The sequence below is a fragment of the Ambystoma mexicanum genome, chromosome 4q, assembly GCF_040938575.1.
Source record: "Ambystoma mexicanum isolate Mex_15411 chromosome 4q, UKY_AmexF1_1, whole genome shotgun sequence".
NCBI classification, from domain to species: Eukaryota; Metazoa; Chordata; class Amphibia; order Caudata; family Ambystomatidae; genus Ambystoma; species Ambystoma mexicanum.
The window spans coordinates 731,025,530-731,044,696 of record NC_090928.1 but is presented as its reverse complement, the minus strand read 5'-3'; the positions used below and the strand labels follow the sequence as shown (position 1 = coordinate 731,044,696).

Genomic DNA, 19,167 nt, shown 5'->3' with positions numbered 1-19,167 from the left:
CTCATGGTATTCCAAGCTCTGGTTCTCTCTAGCTTGAACTATTGTAACAGCCTCTTTCTAAAATCTACCTGCCTCTACTCTCCGCCCTCTGCAACTAATCCAGAACAGGACTGCGAGGCTTGTCCTTGGCCTCAAGCCCTGGGATCGTATCTCTCCAGCTCTGAAATCTCTCCATTGGCTCCCAGTGGATGCAAGGATTAAATTCAATGAAAAATGATGGGCAAAGATATACAGGTGTCACTGTAATGAAACACACCGCAAACGGAGAATTTCGAGTACTCCTTAGTGCACAAATACCATCTCATTATTCAGCACAGGCTGCAGAATTATTGGCATTGATACTCGCCATTGAGAATCACGCAGACCAGGAAGTAACGGTGTACAGTGACTCCGCCTATGTGACATCAACAGTGCACGCAGGTTTAGTGCTCTGGAAAAGGAGGGGCTACCTCTGAGCAGACGGCACGCCAGTGCAGCACGCAGCATTATTGGACAGGCTCATTAAGGCACTACAGCTCCCAGTGAGCATAGCAGTCGTGAAATGCACCGCCACACGACAGGGATAGATTTTATCTCACACGGACACCAAGCAGCAGACACGGAAGCCAACCGTATGGCATCCAAAAGTGAGACGATCGTGGAAGTGGAAGTCACCCATACCAATGAGAGAATGATGGTTGCACGGACTACACCTGAAAGCTATAACAATCTAGGGCAAACACAGTTGATGGAACTCCAAGGGGAGGCACCACAGGAGGAGAAGGATCTATGGAAATGGCGAGGGTGTTCTTTAAACCCTATTCAAATTAGCGCTGGAGCAGCTACATTATCCGCACACATGACAAAGGAAAATCTAGCGGCAAATATAGTGACCTGTACAATCTGCCAACAATTCACAGCTGGGCACACATTAAAAGTAATGAGAGGAGTCATCCCCAGGCCAAATGGGCCTTTTCAGCACTTGCATGTCGATTACGTCGACATGATTCAAGTATGTAACGGGTACAGATACTTAATTGTTGTGGTGTGTCCATTCTCTAGATGGATAGAGGCAGGTCCATGTACACACCCAGACTCTACCTGTGCGGCCACATTTTTAGTGAGAGAAGTATTCCCCAGATGGGGGTGTGTGAAGTCATGAGATCAGATAATGGAGCTCAGTTTGTAAACGAGACTTTCGAACAGATTAGCTTGCTGCTTGGTATAAAGCACAAGTTCTCATCAGTTTGTCATCTGCAAGGTAACGGGATCTGTGAGAAGCTCAATGGCTTATTAAAGGAAAAGATAGCCAAGTTGAAGCTTACTCTAAGAAAGAGATGGTTGCACAGCCTTCCTCTGGCACTGTATGCACTCCGGAACCAACCCGGTTCTGACCATAATCTTATGCCACACGGGATAGCCACAAGAAGAAGAATACACACTCCTCTGACACCCTGAGATAGAGATAGATGTGATGCCCAGTCAACAGGAGAAATCTTAGGGTCTGAAATGCAAAATTACCTGAATTGCATGACATCTTCCCTTACTGTAATTTCAGACCAGTAGCAACGACGACGAAAAGGGTGCAGGGCAGCACGATACACAGAAGGAGATACTACTACAGGCACAGCTCAAGGACTTTGTGCACCATCCAATTTGCCTGGAGATTAGTCTTGGTAAAAAAACATACTATAAAAAGATGGGACGAGCCAAGGTTTAACAGTCCCTTTACAGTGGAGGACTGCACTACTTCCACAGTGAAACTACAAGGCAGGAGAGCTTGGATTTTTCTGGCTGATATCAAACCCTACATCGGAGAAGGCCCCCTGCCTGCACCCCAGTGCGAGGAGACTACGAGCAATGGGGAAGAACCACAGCATGTGCAGAAAAGATCCATGACAAGGAAAAAGGATGCATGACCAACAGCAAAGTAAAGACAAATGAACTTTTGTGAGATAGTTGTGGTTTCACTTTGGACATTCCTCTGAGCAAAAAAGAGGATAAAGACTGATAACCTGGACACTCTGTACATCCTAGTTGCAGGGTGAAGAAGACAATTGCACTTATAAACCACAACATAGTTTGTTGAATTTGAATTTTGGATTGAGGCACACTAAAACTGTGATGAGAAAATAACATGCCAAATGTTGATCGAGGATATATAAATTGGAAGAAAATACAGTACCGCGATTCCTTCCACACAGAGACTTTGTTCGGAATCACTTGTGGTGTCCCACAGTAGTGACATCAACAAAGATGTGGTGACATACTTCAATCTAGTGCTAAGATCGTACCCGTCACTGGTGGGGAGGCTCACAAAAGTCCCTGACTTTCTTCAAGATCCTGAAAATGAAAAGATTATAAAGAGACTGCTTACTGTAATCACTGAGCAATTCTTCCTACTTCCTGACTACAGTGAGGAGAAGCCAAATGTCCCAAGCAGAGAAGGAAGTAAATGAGCTTGTCAATACATTGTTCTTTCGTATAATCGAAGACTGTCCAAATCTTATCTGGAGAACAACAGATGTACTCACGTTTCTTTGAGATCCAGCAAATACAGAACATCTAAGCAGACTCCCAAATAACATTGTGATCTTAGTTGCACTCCACGCAAACGGAACGTGCAGACACTGTTTACATTGAAGTGAAAACATACAATCCTGAACCTCAGCAAGACAGGACAAATGCCCCTGTCACCAGAAGGCATCAGGTTTGCCAGCAACGCTTTCTTTCGTTTAATTACTGACTTTCCAGAGCAAGTGGGGAGACCTGTCGATGTTGACGTCCTCACCTTCATCAGAGATCCAGCTAATGCTACACAGATGGGCATGCGCTTGCATGGAATAGTGATGCAAGTGGAACTCTCCAACCATCAGCAGAACTATTTGAGAAGATTTTAGACTTTCCACCGATGGACAGATCGAGAGAACATTGCCAGAGATTTCCTTTCTTATTTTCCATTAACAAAGGCAATATGTCTTCAGGAATGAAACAGATAAGAGGCATAGACTGGGAGCTGACATACTTTGAACATGCACAGTAAAGCGACTTGCTGAATTATTGCTTGATTTTGACACTTCCTATATCCTCATAAAAGAACTGTATCCCGAGATAATAGACAATTCAGTAGTCACAAGAGGGGGGACAATTGTGCAACACCTGAAGCTCACAACAAAGAATCCGAAAGACAATATTGTTTAAAGGAGTATAGTAAAAGTTCGATATGGGGATCCAGAGCAGCAACCTTGTCCTCTCATAGGAGGAAAGACGTCCACGTTTCTCTGGAAGTAAATGCTGCCACCTGACATAAAGGGGCATAATGTACTTGTGTATTATATTCATCGTTGCGTTACTGTCATTAACGATCAGAACTGCATTTTTTATTGGTGCACAAAGCGTTCCAATTCCAGTGCACCCACCTGATGATGTGCGCATGAAACCCACGAAAATACCCAGACCTTACATAGTCATTCCAGTCCCTAGAAGATCTGATGGTGGAATGAATGAACTTGAGATGGATGTGATTAGCAATGACTCACACACACTTGTGTTAACAAGCAACTTGAAAAACCGGAGACAGGGTCGGCAGAGAGGGAATGAAAAAATGTTACTGACAACCACACGCATGCAAACACGGAATGCACACACAACAGGCCTAGTTCAATGACTGAAGAACCACAATTCAAAGCCTCAGAGAAGAAGAGACTGCCTACTATGGGAAATATCACTACAAGTAAAGGAAAGTGCCAAATGAAGGAAGCAGGCATAGTGGAAAGACAAGAAGAGCTGGAAAGAAAGCCAACAGAAACAGTAATATCAGAAACTCTTGAGCCAACACCAAGAAAGAGAAGAGCAAACTCAGAGAAAATATCTGCACAAGCACAACTGATAGCAGACACAGTATGGCTATTCATAGCCAGAGAAAGAAAAAGACTAGAGGAGCTGAAGAAGAAACCCACAGAGACAGCGGTGACAAACATATATGTTCCAGTGAAAGGGACAAGTACAAGTTCCACAGTACAGCCATATACCGGTCCAATGTCAGGGTGGATGAGATGGGCATTTATAACCAGCAGGAAAGAGATGCACGAGGACAAGGAAAGAACTGCCAGACTTTTGTCTACTCAAACGACACAGATGAGGAGGCCTACACCATGGACCAAGATACCTGAGAATCCTCCAGCAAGAAGGAGCCATACAGATGCATTCAGGGATATAGTTATAGAAAACTACATGAAAACCTTAAGAATCAAGGGAAGCAGGCATGGAGACGACAGTGAACTAAACGATTACTTGGAGAGCAAAGCACATTTGGGAAACAACATTTGGTACCAGCACATGAAAGAAGTTGGAAGACAAAACTCAAAAGGGGAATGCTTTGTTTGTGCACTCCTACCATACAGCATGGGGAAGTCCAAGACCTTCGTAGCTGTAGAAATTGATGTCCAGACAGCACACTGTCTTTCACACGTAGTCCTGTGCAAAACTATAGGCAAGTTCATGGGCAGTGATGCCTCACTAAAGTGGGCAACTGAAGCAACCGACCCAAATGAAGACGATTATGTACAGGACATAAAGACCAGAAACAATGGAAAAATAAAACACATTGTTATCAGATACGAGAAACGTGGAGTTAAAGGAGCAGAAATCAGAAGAGAAGCAAATCAGAAGCTAAATGTCCAAGGAAAAACCCCAGAAGAGACTCAAAGTTGGAAGAACAGGCCAAATGCAGATTTGGGGAACAGTTCTTTCACCAGATGGATGGGAAAAAGGAGTAGTAATTTGCAAAGCATGGATGGTCATAGGTCAATACGAACCTACCACCAACATAGTGCGAGATGGATGCAAGCCATTATGGCCAAATCTTACAAAACTGCTGACATGGGTCAAAGACAGAGGAGGACCCTTGCAGATAGTGAAACTGGAAAGCCCAAAATTCTGCTTCCAGAATAATGGCACAAGAAAAATGGGAGAGGATCAGAACTGTGGACTAGTTTTTGACACCCCAGGAATGGTGAACGGAACTGCAGTAATTATGGATCATTATTGGGCATGTGGATCCAAAGCGTACATCAGACTGTCAAAAAACTGGGGCGGTATATGCACCATAGTGAATGTTCACGTTCCAGCATTGGTGATCCCGAAAAGTGACCTGAATATTGACAGTTTTCTGAAAGCAGATGCTCACCTGAGGAAAAAGAGATCTGTGGAACTGATGACTAGATTGAAAAGGGAAAATTACTTCTCTGCCAAATCAGAAGAAGCCTTTCATGAAATCCCATATGAACACAGACTGTTTAGCCTCACCTCATCAGTGTTCGCAACAATTTTCATGCCAAGATTGCAAGTTTGAGCAAATACTAAATGGTTACAGATAACCAGATGGGAGTTACTGCAGACCATCAACACAACAATAAAAGGATTCAATGCAATCAAGGAAGAGTTAAGAGCCATCCGACTGATGACTCTCCAGAACAGATATGTCCTTGGCATGATCACAGTTATGGATGGAGGAGTTTGTGCAGAAATCGGAGAATCATGTTGCACATTTTATACCTTCTCACGATGAGGAGAATGGAACTTTAACAGAAGCCATAGGTATGCTGACGAAGCTGCAGAATCAGATGATTGACGAAACTGACGAAGTTGATGATGACAGCTGGTTTGGAGCACTATTCTAATGGGTCCCACAATGGATGGCAGGTGCATTCAAGTTCCTGGGAGCCCTGCTAGTGATGATATTGCTAGGATTTTGTGTTATCAAGATAATAATCTCCCAGTGCCAGAAAACTGTGAAAAACGCCTATAGGGATGAAGATCACGATTGATGTCAAGCCAGGATGGAAGCCCAAAGACCTGACTGATGAAGAAATAAGAGACTTTGTGAAGGCCAGCATTCACGCACCAGAAGGAACAAAGTTTCTCTATCCCAGGAAACATCGAAACTATGTGGGAAGATGGGTTTACTACAGCCCAAATGGACAATGTCAATTGATGACATGGAACAATGATGAACAGCAGAAAGTTTAAAAGGAGTAATACAAATATGGACTCCAAAGAGACGCTTCTTCAGACCATCATGCATAGACCCAGAAGATGAAGAAGGAAGGAACCCAGGTGATGAAATCAATGTAAATGCAGAAGAACAAACGAAGACGGATCCAAAGAAGGGGGTGAAAGTGGTCGATGAATCGCCCAGAGGGGGGAGTGTAGAGGAAGTCCCAAATAAAACCTGCACTCCAATCGTCCATTTTGAAGTACCAGGAACATTCACACCGAGATATGTGACATATGACCAGCAAATAAACCAGCAGAGAGCTGCAGTGGGACTCTGCCCAGTGCCTATCAGAAGAACAGCTTCTATTGAAATACCGATACCCAGAAAACCATGGACAGTGAGGTATCCATTAAGAAAACCCTACCAACAAATGAAACAAAATGAAGATTGCCTAAGTACAGTCCCAGAAGAAACCAAAAAGGTCTTGATGGAAGACGAATGGTGATGTCACGAGGGCACGGACTGACTTGCAGATAGAAGAAATGACAACCAGAGACTGATGCAAAGAGACGAAACGCCATGAATAAGGATATCGTGAACCTAAAGTGAAAGGATGATGTCAAAATGCAAGAAGTTTAAGCTGTAAGCAAGATGAAGATATTCGACCAGTTTACACCTGTAAATATGCTTGGAACCACAAGAAAGCTAAGAAAACAGTGCGGCTTGCTATGCTTAGTAGAAGAGTAGTGCGGTAAGCGCCATTATACATTATCTACCTCAAACGAAGCATATTATTATAAGTATATTTCTACTTTGCACAAGAATCAAAATCAACCCAGGTTACTAGAGGCCAAACGAGAAAAGATTCATATTTAGCAAAATGAGAAGAGACGGCTGAAACGAAACTCAGCAGAGGCAACTCGTGCCAGGAGAGCCAAGGTCATACCAATAGAAGAGGCGAACAGTAGCTACATCTAATTGAAACTAAGAACAGAATATCCTGCCTCTGAAAGGTCGAGATAGGAAGGCGAAGGCAGGTGGTGGGTGAAACGAAAATCAAATACACAAATTGAGGGAAAAGAAGCAAATTCACGGTGTCTGAATCACGTGACCAACCGAGCCAGAAGAAGCGAGGGTTCACACCTACGCATGGCACCAGACAAGATAGAGATATCAGAACCTTTTCCAGACAGAAGATGCAGTCTCGAGGCCAACCACAGTGAAATAATTGACACAAGGCTACTAAAGTGATGATTGATCTTAACCATAATTGGAGGAAGGCCGGGTAACTAATGGGCACACTGCACCTGGCTGACCATTCTGCGTGCAGCTAAGTGAAGTGGAAAAGTATGCATGGGGTTGGTGCCAACCCAATCACAATGGACCAAATAATCTAGGGTCCTATAGTTAGTAGAACCAATGAGACGTTGTACATTTAGTGATGTCTACAGTAGTCATTTTTGAAGGAAGGGCTTAGACACCCACCTGACAGTGTTTACCCAATCTCCTCACTCCGTTACCATATACAGATATAGTACCTATTGTAAAGTTACCTTTTCCTAGCCAATAGAATTGCATGTTAACTTTTGAGTGTTACACATCAATGATGACGATTTTTGAGTATAAATGTTACAACTTGTATGAAGTTCGTTGGAGTTGAAGCGAGAAGAACGATCGCATCACTGCTGATATCCATAACTCCCTGTTTTTTGTACTTGTCATTAAACGGACTCCCTTTGCCAAACCATTGAGTTGTCCTTATTGATTGGTGTTGGAGTAATAAATCTGCACCCCCATCCATCTCACGGCTGCAGTTATCTTGTATTAAAGTGCTTCTGAGCAAACCTCAGCTCTATGGGCCGGCCGGGGGTCTCGGATTACACCGGTACATTGCTACCGGCACCCTTATTTCTGGACTGGCATACTCGGAATGAGGGACAATGTCTCTTTCTGTGGTATCCACCATTTGTGTGGGGGCTCTGCCATACAAGCTCTGTTTTCTCTCTCTTGTGAGTTTCCTCATTAGGATACCTTGCAGCGGCTCCAATGGCTCTCCAGAGCTAAACCTTTACACCTTTGACTCACTTTTTCACAGCTTCCTGGTGTGGTCCATTGTCTTCAGATTGTGGCGGGTTTTCAGTTCCATCCTCGCAGGTGACCCCATACATGTCTAACTTTGGCAAACTTTCTGTTGTTTTGCTGCTCTTTGCAGGCTCCTGTGCCACCCTCTGATGGTCACCAGGGATCTGGTCTGTTGACATGTTCTTCCAGTCATGGTCCAGCTGTCATGTGATTATTGATCGGGGAAAATACTTCTCATTTCATGCACTGTGGGATCGACAGCAGATCACTTCTTCCCAGTTGCAAAGAAGGGAAGAACAATGAGGATGGGATGAAAGTTAAATCTCAGTCCCAGGCTTTTATCCAAGACTCTGATGCAGGATCCATGGATCAGATAAAGAAATGACTCCTGAAAAACATGTGAAAAATAAGAGTACTTGTAGTTGAAATTTAGCATTGCTTAAAATGCAGTACAGGCAAACATTTTATGGGTTTCTAAAATTATGCTAATCCATGGAAAAGTTGTGTGCTAGTAGGCCTGTCATCTGTTCAGTTTGTGTGCCCTGGTCCTGTTTCCCCAATGCTATGCTAACCTCTATTCTAATAAAGTTAGTAAGACCTTTAGACTGCCATCACCAAGTGAAAACTGGTCATGAGTTCTCATGTTGAAGCCACTTGGTTTAGTCCAATCGTTTATTCCACACTTCTAAATTTAGCTACCAACATTCATCCCTATAGGTTCCAGCAATGTGTTTCCTTACGCTGAGCATGGCTGTGCCTAAAAATCCTTCAGAGTCTTTCAACCCATACACCTTCTTGATACTGCAACAGAGGGTTCTCCATTGAAAACAAATATTTAATATTGACTGGATGAATTCTGCAGCGAAGAAGAAGAGGGAATGGGGGAGAAGGAAGAAGCGGCGGTAGGGAAAGCTTAGACAAATTGTACATCACACGCACCAACCGGGAATCACCTTGGGCATGCAGAAAGAAGGAAGAAGTGGAGGGAAGTGAGGAGAAAGAACGAGAAGTGGCGGGAGGGCAAACACGTACAGTTACACCCGCATCATTCCACCCAACATGCCCACCCACCCCCGCTCCTGAACACACCCCCTACGCCGGCAGGCTTAGAGATCTCCCGGGACGTAGGCAGGAAGAACGGACACACACACCTGCATTAAATAAAGAAAGTAATAAGAGAAGGGGGAGAAATGAAGGGGAAGCTACAACAAGCAGCGGTAATATGGACATGACAGATGATCTAGTTGACACAGAAGAAGAGGAGGGGTATACGGACTCCACACCGCGACAACTGGGGGGACAGATGGGGCAAAATCTAATGCCGCTATTGGAGGGGGGGGGTTAGACCACAATACGTCCCTTGGAAGCATGCCGATAAGGAAAATATAAAGTGCAGGCTCCCATCACTAAGTGGAGGAGCGGGAAAATGGATATACGAGATGGAAAAGCATACTGCAGGACAGAAACTAGCAGTAGGAGACGTGAAGGGCCTATTAATATCAATATTAGAGGATGCGGCAGATGACATCTGGAAGAGGGCGGGATTCCCCGGGGTTACAATAACGAACACATGACATGACGGGGCGCCATTTGCGAATTGCAGGCATGCATTATGGCAAGCTCTGAGGTTACAATACCCAGACACCTCAGATATAGGAGCAATTACGTCACGCAAGATGCGTGAGAACGAAGATCCTGTTGATTATATCCTGGAGATTCAGGAGAAGTGGCACATGGAAACTAGAGAGCAATGGGACAAGACACCGGCAATCTTTTACCACATACTAATACAAAGGCTTCCGGAGACAGTACAAAAACAATTGAAGAAGTTAGTGGGGATGGAAGCCAAGGCCTGGCCGGAAATACAATTAACAATAGTACACCATTGTAGAATGTGGCAAGAAAAGATGAAACAAAAGGAAGAAGATAGAAAAGCGGAAGAGGCTAAATTAGTGCAGAAAAAACTGACTAAGTACACCATGGAAGGAGCACTAATAACTACACCAACAACAATGACACCAAACCCCACGCAAGTAGTGGCTGCACAGGATCCCTCACAACTACAAATAGCACCACTACCACAATCACCACGACTTATAACACAACAGATGCCACCACCCCCACCATACACGGTAACATAGGAGGAGGGTATACGATACCAGGAAATGGATATTATAACAACATCAGGGGAAGGGGAGGAATGATGAGGGGGAGGGGATATGGCCAACCTGCACAACAGCAAGGGGGAGGATTTCAGAGTTTCTACCCCAATGGGCAACCAGGGTACCAAGATAATGCAGGAAGTTTCCCATGGCAGACCAGGGAACCACCTGTATGTTGAGTTTGTGGGATGTTAGGACACATGTCGCGTACATGTAGAATGAGACCTTCCCCACCAGCATGGGGGGAACAAGGACAACAAGGGCCTATGAGGGAGCAGCAGGGTTACCAACAACCACAGGGAATACAACAGAGCAGCACACAGCAGTAATTAGCAACACAACAACAGTTGCAGACATACTCACTACCGCAACAACAGGTGGCAATAACACAACAACACCAAGTACAGCCAGTGCAACAGCTCACTCAAATACAGGACCATAAGTTAACCCCCACCGATACACAGCTACAACAAACACAATTGGGAAGGGTGACTATCCTGGGACACAACCCTTACACAGGAAGCGGTCAGTCATTATACCCACAATAGGACAGCCCACAGACGTCCTTGGTGTGTCCCATCCTGTCGATAACACCTAATAGTGCGGAGGAGCCACGCATTGAGGTAACGATAGGTGACAAAAAATTATCATTCCTTGTTGACACTGGGAAAACCAGGTCTTGCATAAGGGAGGGTAGATTTAAAATGTCAGGTGAGGCCATGAACACCCAAGGATTTTCTGGGGTTAGGGGGTTGGTTCCCTTTACTGATAACATCTCCTTATCTATAGGAGATTATGACATGTCTGTCCCACTCCTGTACTCAAGGGAGTCGCCAGTGAACATACTTGGGAGGGACATAATGAGCAGGTTAAATATGACAATCTCCTTCACGGAGAATGGCATAATTTGTTCCACACCAGGAATAAACATGCTTACTGCACGACAAATACTGCAAGCGTACTGTGGCCAGACAGTAGCTCGAGCTGAGCCGGTGGATGGCGAACTGTTCCAATATGGAACAGACATGGCATTTGCATGGATGCCAGGAATAGAAGGAAAGATCTGGAGGAGGCCAGCGGCATATTTGTTCAGGCCTGAGACTCCAGCCAGTGAACCAGAAGGGAAGGTGATTTTGGTGAGCATCGAGAGTATTATAGCAACTGCTGATTATATCGCAGTACATGCCCAAGACAGGGAAGGGAGAGCATGGAGGGCAGTGATAGCATTGGCTGAGGGATGCAGGCTCACCCAGGTGTCCGATGAAGAGCTCTTTTCAGAAGACAGGGAAGAAGGAGGGATGGTATTTATGATGAGTGTAGATATCTGGCTAAGAGTGACGTATAAGCAAGTGGCACAGAAAATGGCCATGGCACTCAAGGCACCTGCATCTACCCCAGTTCCATTCTACGAGGAAGATATGGCTAAGGTTCCAGCATCACTGTGGACCACCAGTCCCTATGACGTGGGCTGCATAAAGAGTATCGGAGGAGTAAGAATAAAGCTGAAAAAGGGTGCAATACTACCTAGAGTGAAGCAATACCCACTATCAAAAGAGGCAGATGAGGGCATATACGAAACCATAACAGCCCTGATAAATAATGGCATATTGGTACCATCAGAATCACCATGTAACACGGCCGTGTACCCAGTGCGCAAAGCTAAAGAAGGGTCTTGGCTTTTTATCCAGGACCTCAGACCCTTGAATAACATTGTAGAGGCAGAATACCCCATAGCAGCAAACCCAGCCACAATATTATGTGGAATTCCGGCAGAGGCCTCACGGTTCACCGTGATTGACCTCAAAAATGCCTTTTTCTCAATACCTCTGCACCCAGATTCACAAGACTTGACAAGCTTCACATACTATACTATACATTGGTCAACTAATATCCCAGCACGGAAGAAAGATTGCACCACAAAGAGCACAAGCTATATCCAACACGCCACAACCACAAACGCTGAGGGAACTGCAGCAGTTCCTGGGCTTATGCAACTACTGTAGAGCATGGGTTTTTGACTACAGCTCATACATAGAACCCCTACTTGAGGCATTGAGAGAAGCAAACAAAGGGCACAAAACATTGGGATGGATAAGAGAAATGAAGGAGGCGTTTGATGAGTTGAAACACGCCATATCCACAGCTCCGGTACTAGCCACCCCAGATTATGAACGACAGTTCTTCATCTTTTCACATTGCGACTCAGCAGTAATGAAAGCAGCATTGACTCAGAAAAACAGCATGGGACACAAGCCAATAGCGTTATACAGCAGTCACTTGGACCCTGTCATGCTAGGACATTTCCCTTGCGAACAGAGTCTCGCCGCAGCTGCATTTGTGGTGGAGAAATCATCATCGATTACAATGGGGTGCCCCACCACACTATTTGTGGAGCATGCGCTATTTGCAATATTGAATAAGCCTAAGTCCACACTAACCACACAGAGGGCGTCAGGTTATGAGATCATCTTGTCTAGACCCGAATTGTCAATTGTCAGATGCATTACAATTAACCCAGCCAGATTTATAGCGGAAGTTATTGAGGAAGGTGATTATGCTCACGATTGTACACAGAGTATTGAAACGTACTCATGCACTAGAAAAGTTGAGGAGGATGCACTTAAAGGTGGAGAGATTATGTACATTGATGGTTCATCAACAATAGACCAAAGTGATGGGATAAGGAGAACTCGGGCAGCAGTTGTAAAAATGACAGAAGATTTGATGTATGTCTCGGTGAAATGCGTGCAGTTACCACAGCATTATTCGGCTCAAGCAGCGGAATTGGTTGCACTGATCTTGGCGTTGAAGGAAAGCGTTGACAAAAAAGTTACCATATATTCTGATAGCGCATATGTCAGGTCAACCGTCCACTCGGGGCTGATAAAATGGCAGAGAAGAGGGTTTAGGAGAGCTGATGGCACCCCAGTGCAACATGCTCTTTTATTAGCAGAATTAATTGAAGTAATTAATGATCCCCAAGAGATAGCTTTGGTTAAATGCCCGGCACACACTAATGGAGACGACCATATCTCGAAAGGGAATGAAACAGCAGACGCACATGCCAAGCATGCGGCATACTTTGGTGAAATATGGAACTCCCCAGAATCAGAGAGGGAGAAGGAGGGGAATGGCAAAACAGATGATGATGAAAGAAGGGTACATTCATCTCCCTGCAACACAGATAATGGAATTACAGGCAGCCGCACCAATGACAGAAAAGGAACTATAGGTAAAAAGAGGATGTACGAAGTCCCCAACTGACGCACTGTGGCATCAAAATAACACCGGAAAGGTGGTCATGCCATTGGCACTGTTGAACACCGCCCTGGCCCAGCTCCATCATCCAGCACATACAGGAAAGGAAGTAATTGCAGCACGAATTAGGGAAGATTGGTTCTGCCCCGAGTTAAATTCTCATGTCACCAATTTCATCAGCAATTGCCTCACATGCCAACAGTTTACGGCCGGTCACACGTTGCAAGTGATAAAAGGTACTATACCCCGGCCAGAGGGATCTTTCCTACACATTCATATTGACTACATTGATATGATCAATGTATGTCAAGGACATAGGTATATGATTGTAGTGGTATGTCCATTCTCCAGGTGGATCGAGGCCGGACTCTGCTCACACGCGGATGCGTTCAGAGCAGCTAAATTTTTAGTGAGGGTGGTCTTCCCCAGGTGGGGTGTGTGCGAAGTGCTGCGGTCAGATAACGGCCCACACTTTGCTAATGAAATGTTTCAGCACATCACATCTTTGCTGGGTATTAAACATAAATTTGCATGTGCATACCACCCGCAGGCCAATGGTATATGTGAACCCCTGAACGGCCTATTGAAAGAAGAAATCGCAAAAATTCAGCAGACAACCAAGTAGAGCTGGTTGTACTGTCTTCCGCTGGCTCTATTTGAGCTAAGGAATAGGCCAGGGTCTGATCACCACCTCACTCCCCACGAGGTGGTTACAGGACGTCAAATGCGCCTTCCTCTAACGCCTACATCAAGAGCATTCACGGACCATGAAAACACTGCAACTGTTCATGGTGATGAAATGTATCAGTATGTGTCTTCTTTGATTACTAGTGTAGCCTTTTTATCTCAACAGCTAGAGCGCACGCGGGGCGGGTCGAAGAGTTCTCAACAAGAAGACACCAACAAAGAACTGGGAAAGAAAGGACTATGCACAATTGCTAAAGGTGACCATGTGCTACTCCGCAACTTTAATAGAAAGTGGAACGGCCCACGCTTTACCGGCCCTCATTTGGTAGAAGAGGTAGCTACCAGAGCGGTGAAATTGCAGGATAAGCGGGCCTGGAATCACCTACACGACGTAAAGATCTACAAAGCGTTAACGACAGGGCCATTGGAAGAACACCGACATCAATAGCATCGGCTACAGAGAAGGAGATATCGACCACAACTGACAACAATAGTGTGAACAAACTTGATCACCCCCCATATTCCCCAGAAGCAACTACTGCCATAGACATTGGACGCTTGCCCACAGCCCATCCCATGGTCACGAGATCACAAAGTAAACAAACTTCTGCCCAATCGAGCCCCAGCCCCCTCCCCTCTAAGGTCACCCCCGATTGAAGGACGTTGTATGACAAACTTGGGTATTGCACACACATATAAAACACTTGTATGTTTTCTCTATTTTTTCTCTCGCACATGCAGGTACCGTGTATAATTGTATTGTTTAGAAAATAAGTAACTAACAGTGTGCTCTGCCCAGGAGTAGATGCTGCCCACGGATGGTAACACCCCTGAAGCCCTATCACACCAATTTGTATATCATATAAGAAGACCAAAGTACCTAAAAAGAAGAAGAGTCCGCGTATATTACACCACATTTATTTTGGCCATAGAACAATCATTTCCCCATCTACACGAGCACTTACCGGCTCTAAGAGATAGATCACTAAGATTAGCGTGGGAACAGCTCTTCGCCTGGGCACTGAACGATTATTTGGTAGGGAGAGCTTAATAACAACAACTAACAATAATAACAAGCATATTGAGGATTTTCAGGCGCGCACCTTTAACGTCACAAGAATAAGCTGCCGGACTGCAGCAAGGTAAGAGCAAAATGCAGGTGAGACTAGCTCTTGTAATAAAAATGATAGGAGTATTGGTCATCACTGGTCTGCTGGCTGCCTCTGTATGGCAGAAAAGTTATGCTATCAATATTATGGCTGCACCCAAAACTAACATGCCCCCTCCCACGGCTGCAACAGGTATGACGTCAGGTGGTACTAGCAACCCTAAGGATAAGGGAAGTAGAGTTAAACGCAGCACATATACTGATAACAAAGGTATTGATAATTACATAACAGATTCAGCACACGTCTCAAACAACATGTGGTACCAGCACATGACCCAAATTGGTAAGCAGACAACAGAAGATAGCTGTTATGTGTGCTCATTGATCCCATACACCATGAGCGCTTCACGGACATTCGTCGCCACAGAAATACAGGAAAAGACGGCGCGATGTATAGTATATCTGGCACTATTTCAAACGAGAGCACGATTTCAAGGAACGGTGGTGAGAATGCAGTGGGAAACAAGAGACACATACCCATACGAAAACAATTTCCTCAAGTCATATTTGAGTTACCATAAGAGCAGCTTACACACTGAAGCATTCAGATACATGACGAATGGCCCTGACAGGGGAGAAACGAAAAAGACAACACTACAATACCTACCATGTGATTGGTACGCCACTGAAGTTTCTGGTATATAAGGATGTTGGGAAAGGCCACTGATAACAATAACAGGGAAGGTATACATGAACAATGAATGGGAAATAGGAGTGGTCAGTAGCAACATGATAACAAGAGAAAATATTACCACCATACAGGAACACAACGACAGATGTTGGACAACATGGGGCAAATACGTACCCATGCTGACATGGATGGAGAAGGATGAAGACCCAATTAGCATACTACCGCTGACCGTGCCCAAGTTATGCTACCAACACAGAGGAGATGTGGAGGTGGGATATAACACCAACTGCGGAAGTGTGTTAGAACTACCAGAGGGGGATGCTGGAACGGCAGTAATAATGGATCACTATTGGGCCTGCGGAGATAAGGCATATCACACCTTGCCTCTGTTGTGGAATGGTATATGCACAATGGTACACATCAATGTACCATCACTAGTGGTGCCCCAAAAACATGTGAACATGGCCAATTTCCCCAAAAGGGATGAAGGAAACAAGAGGAAGAGGAGATCCGTACAATCACAAGAGGGAGAGAACAACAACAACAATAACGTCCTAACAAGAAAAAAGAGAAAAGGAGAACCCCTGACAGGAAACTACCTGTGGGGAAGGTCCGAAACAGCACTCACTTCCATTCCACCAGAACATAGGTTATTCAGCAGGGCTGCAATGTTCTTCTCGTCAATAATACACCCAGGACTACAAGCATATGCGAATGCGAAATGGCTCCAGATCACCCGATGGGAACTAATGATAACGATTAATTCAACAGTAAACTAATTCAATGCCATAAAAGAGGAGCTGCGAGCGGTAAGAATGGTAGCACTGCAGAACAGATATGTACTGGATCTTCTCACAGCAATGGAAGGAGGAGTTTGTGCAAAAATAGGACAATCATGCTGCACATTAATTCCTGCTAACGATGCAGATAATGGAACACTTACTGAAGCAGTATCACAACTGGCCCATATGCACTCCAAAATGATGGAAGAAAGTAAAGGAGTAAAGAAGGATAATAGCTGGTTTTCATTATTATGGTCATGGATGGCATCATGGCTGTCAGACGGGCTGAAGGTAATTGTTGTATGCATAATACTGGTTACAGCAGTATTGATTGTAATAAGGTTCTGGAAGGCCAGGAAGGCACGCACTACAGACGAAATGATCGAAATGGTTGGCATGCACCCCTTGATGCCAACAGATGATGACCAGCACACCGACGTGATAATAAAGGAAAGAGAGAAACTGTACAAACAGATCATCACCAATCACTTAGACCCACCGTCTGTAAAGCTGGAGAACCCAAGAAACCCGAGGAGCTATGTTGGAAGATGGGTATACTGCAAACCGGGAGGGAGCTGCGTTTATATGTACTGGTCATTTGAAGACCATGTCAACCACTATGGACACCTGGGAGGAATAAATAAAATATGGAGAGTAAGAGGAGATAAAGAGAAGGATATGTTTGTGGTAGACAAGTCGGCCAGAGGGGGGACTGAAGTGGGAGAATGGGAGAAAAAGCTCCCCCCAATCTCCTCACGACCATGGCCTAGAGGATCGCGGCCCAGACATCCACCACGAGATGAGTTTGTCTATCTACCAGATGACAAAATACCCTGGTTCAAGAACATAAGAATATGCCCACCAGCCTGTCCTACTCAAGCCGACACCTGCGGCATGGATGAACTCGACTAAGACCTTAACAACGAGCACCCACATCGTTAGAGATGCCATAACGACCTATCCAACTGCCAAGAACACACGTGCCACCATGCACACTGGTCACTCACGCACCAGCCTACACAAAGAATATATTCAGTGCTATGACGTAGGTGATGGATACACCCACTGACGCGCATCTTTATTATTTTTCACATAGGTCCCTTTATAGTAATGCAAAAACGCAAGACGCCTAAAGCACTCGCGTATATGCTTGCTGACGCTTCTCCCACCCCTCGCATCGTGATGAGAATATAAAGAAGACGTAATATTGCTTATGAAGCCATGTCAAACCGCAACACAGGTGCCGTGCATTACACATTCCCACCCATGAACCAGGCCCAAGTAGGCCGCAAGCAAGAACCGCCATGAACGCTGCATGAACGAGAGTACAAGTGCTGATCACGCAGAACGAGCCCAGCGAGAGCTCATAGCCAAGGGCGCGATGTTGCAACTCGTATGCTACCAGCCGGCGCCAAGGTCACACCTGTAAGCAAAGCCAAGCACACAAAAGCAAAACACAACTTTAAATGTGCAGAATTCCGCCCCAGCTACGGTCTCTCCACACGTGACCAAGCCGACCTGACAAGGTGCCAGACCCACGAGGAAGAAGTCGCCTGGATCCCACATCTGGGACACAGGTTGCAAAAGTGAAATGACAAGATGGACACCTACGGCGATGGGAATGGCCTGCTCTCAGGCCTATGAGCAAACCCGCACATTGTCTGCACAAACACATAGTTACACATTGTTGCTAGTGACAGGTACACCGCGAGCTGGGAACGACGATGGTCCCAGACTGGGGGGCTTGCAGGAGGACCAATCAGAACATGAGGGCACTCATCACTGATGCCACTAACATTAGCCAATCATTAGGGGTCTTCGTGTAACAATTTTCAAGTATCTAATAGAAGGGACAACCCAAGTATACCTCCTGAGTGATCCTTAACCACTAATATTGCTCTCTATATGTATACTATACTAACCCTACCACTCGAGGAACCAATCCGAAGTGGCAATAGGTTTTTTCGCTAACTTTCCCAGGTGACGCAAGTAGCGCGTCATACTATGGTAAAAAGGGCCTGCGAGCCCCACGAATTTTGAGAGTCTGGACAGACGCGTACGATCCTAGACCCATCCCTGCCGTTGTTTTAATAAACAGCAGAACCGCCTTGCTTCTTGTGTGTGTCTCATACTCATTTTTGGGAAGCACAAGAGGAGTTGGGGCCTCCCAGCCCGGAGGTCCGCAGACGGCTCAGCCGACCCTGGGATAACCACCCCGACAAGTTGTATTCAATTGCATATATTTGCTTGGATTCGATGTAATCATACACTGTCAGAAAGACTGCATGGGAGCCTTCAAGGTAGCCAAGTAATCCTGAGCCTTTGTTGCTAGTTGTATATAAATCATATTACAGAACTCACGTCTAGAGGATCACCAAGGGTAAATTCGGCAAACAAAGGAAAGTCATCAGATATTTTAC

General features: G+C 45.1%; 1 protein-coding gene across 2 annotated transcripts in view; it reads left to right on the top strand.

The window, feature by feature from the left end:
* LOC138467976 (uncharacterized) overlaps positions 1–18,849 on the top strand; it is a 231,425-nt gene extending 212,576 nt beyond the window's left edge. The window contains exon 4 of one of the 2 annotated variants that reach the window (XR_011268177.1): positions 14,333–18,849. Coding sequence is in view for 1 of the 2 variants with exons in the window: in XM_069608329.1 (XP_069464430.1) it covers positions 3,643–4,932 (1,290 nt within the window). In the remaining variant the exon portion in view is untranslated. Of the gene's footprint in view, positions 1–1,537; positions 7,684–14,332 lie in introns of those variants that run through there. The other variant, XM_069608329.1, reaches the window with a different exon arrangement.
* Positions 18,850–19,167: the final 318 nt, after the last annotated feature.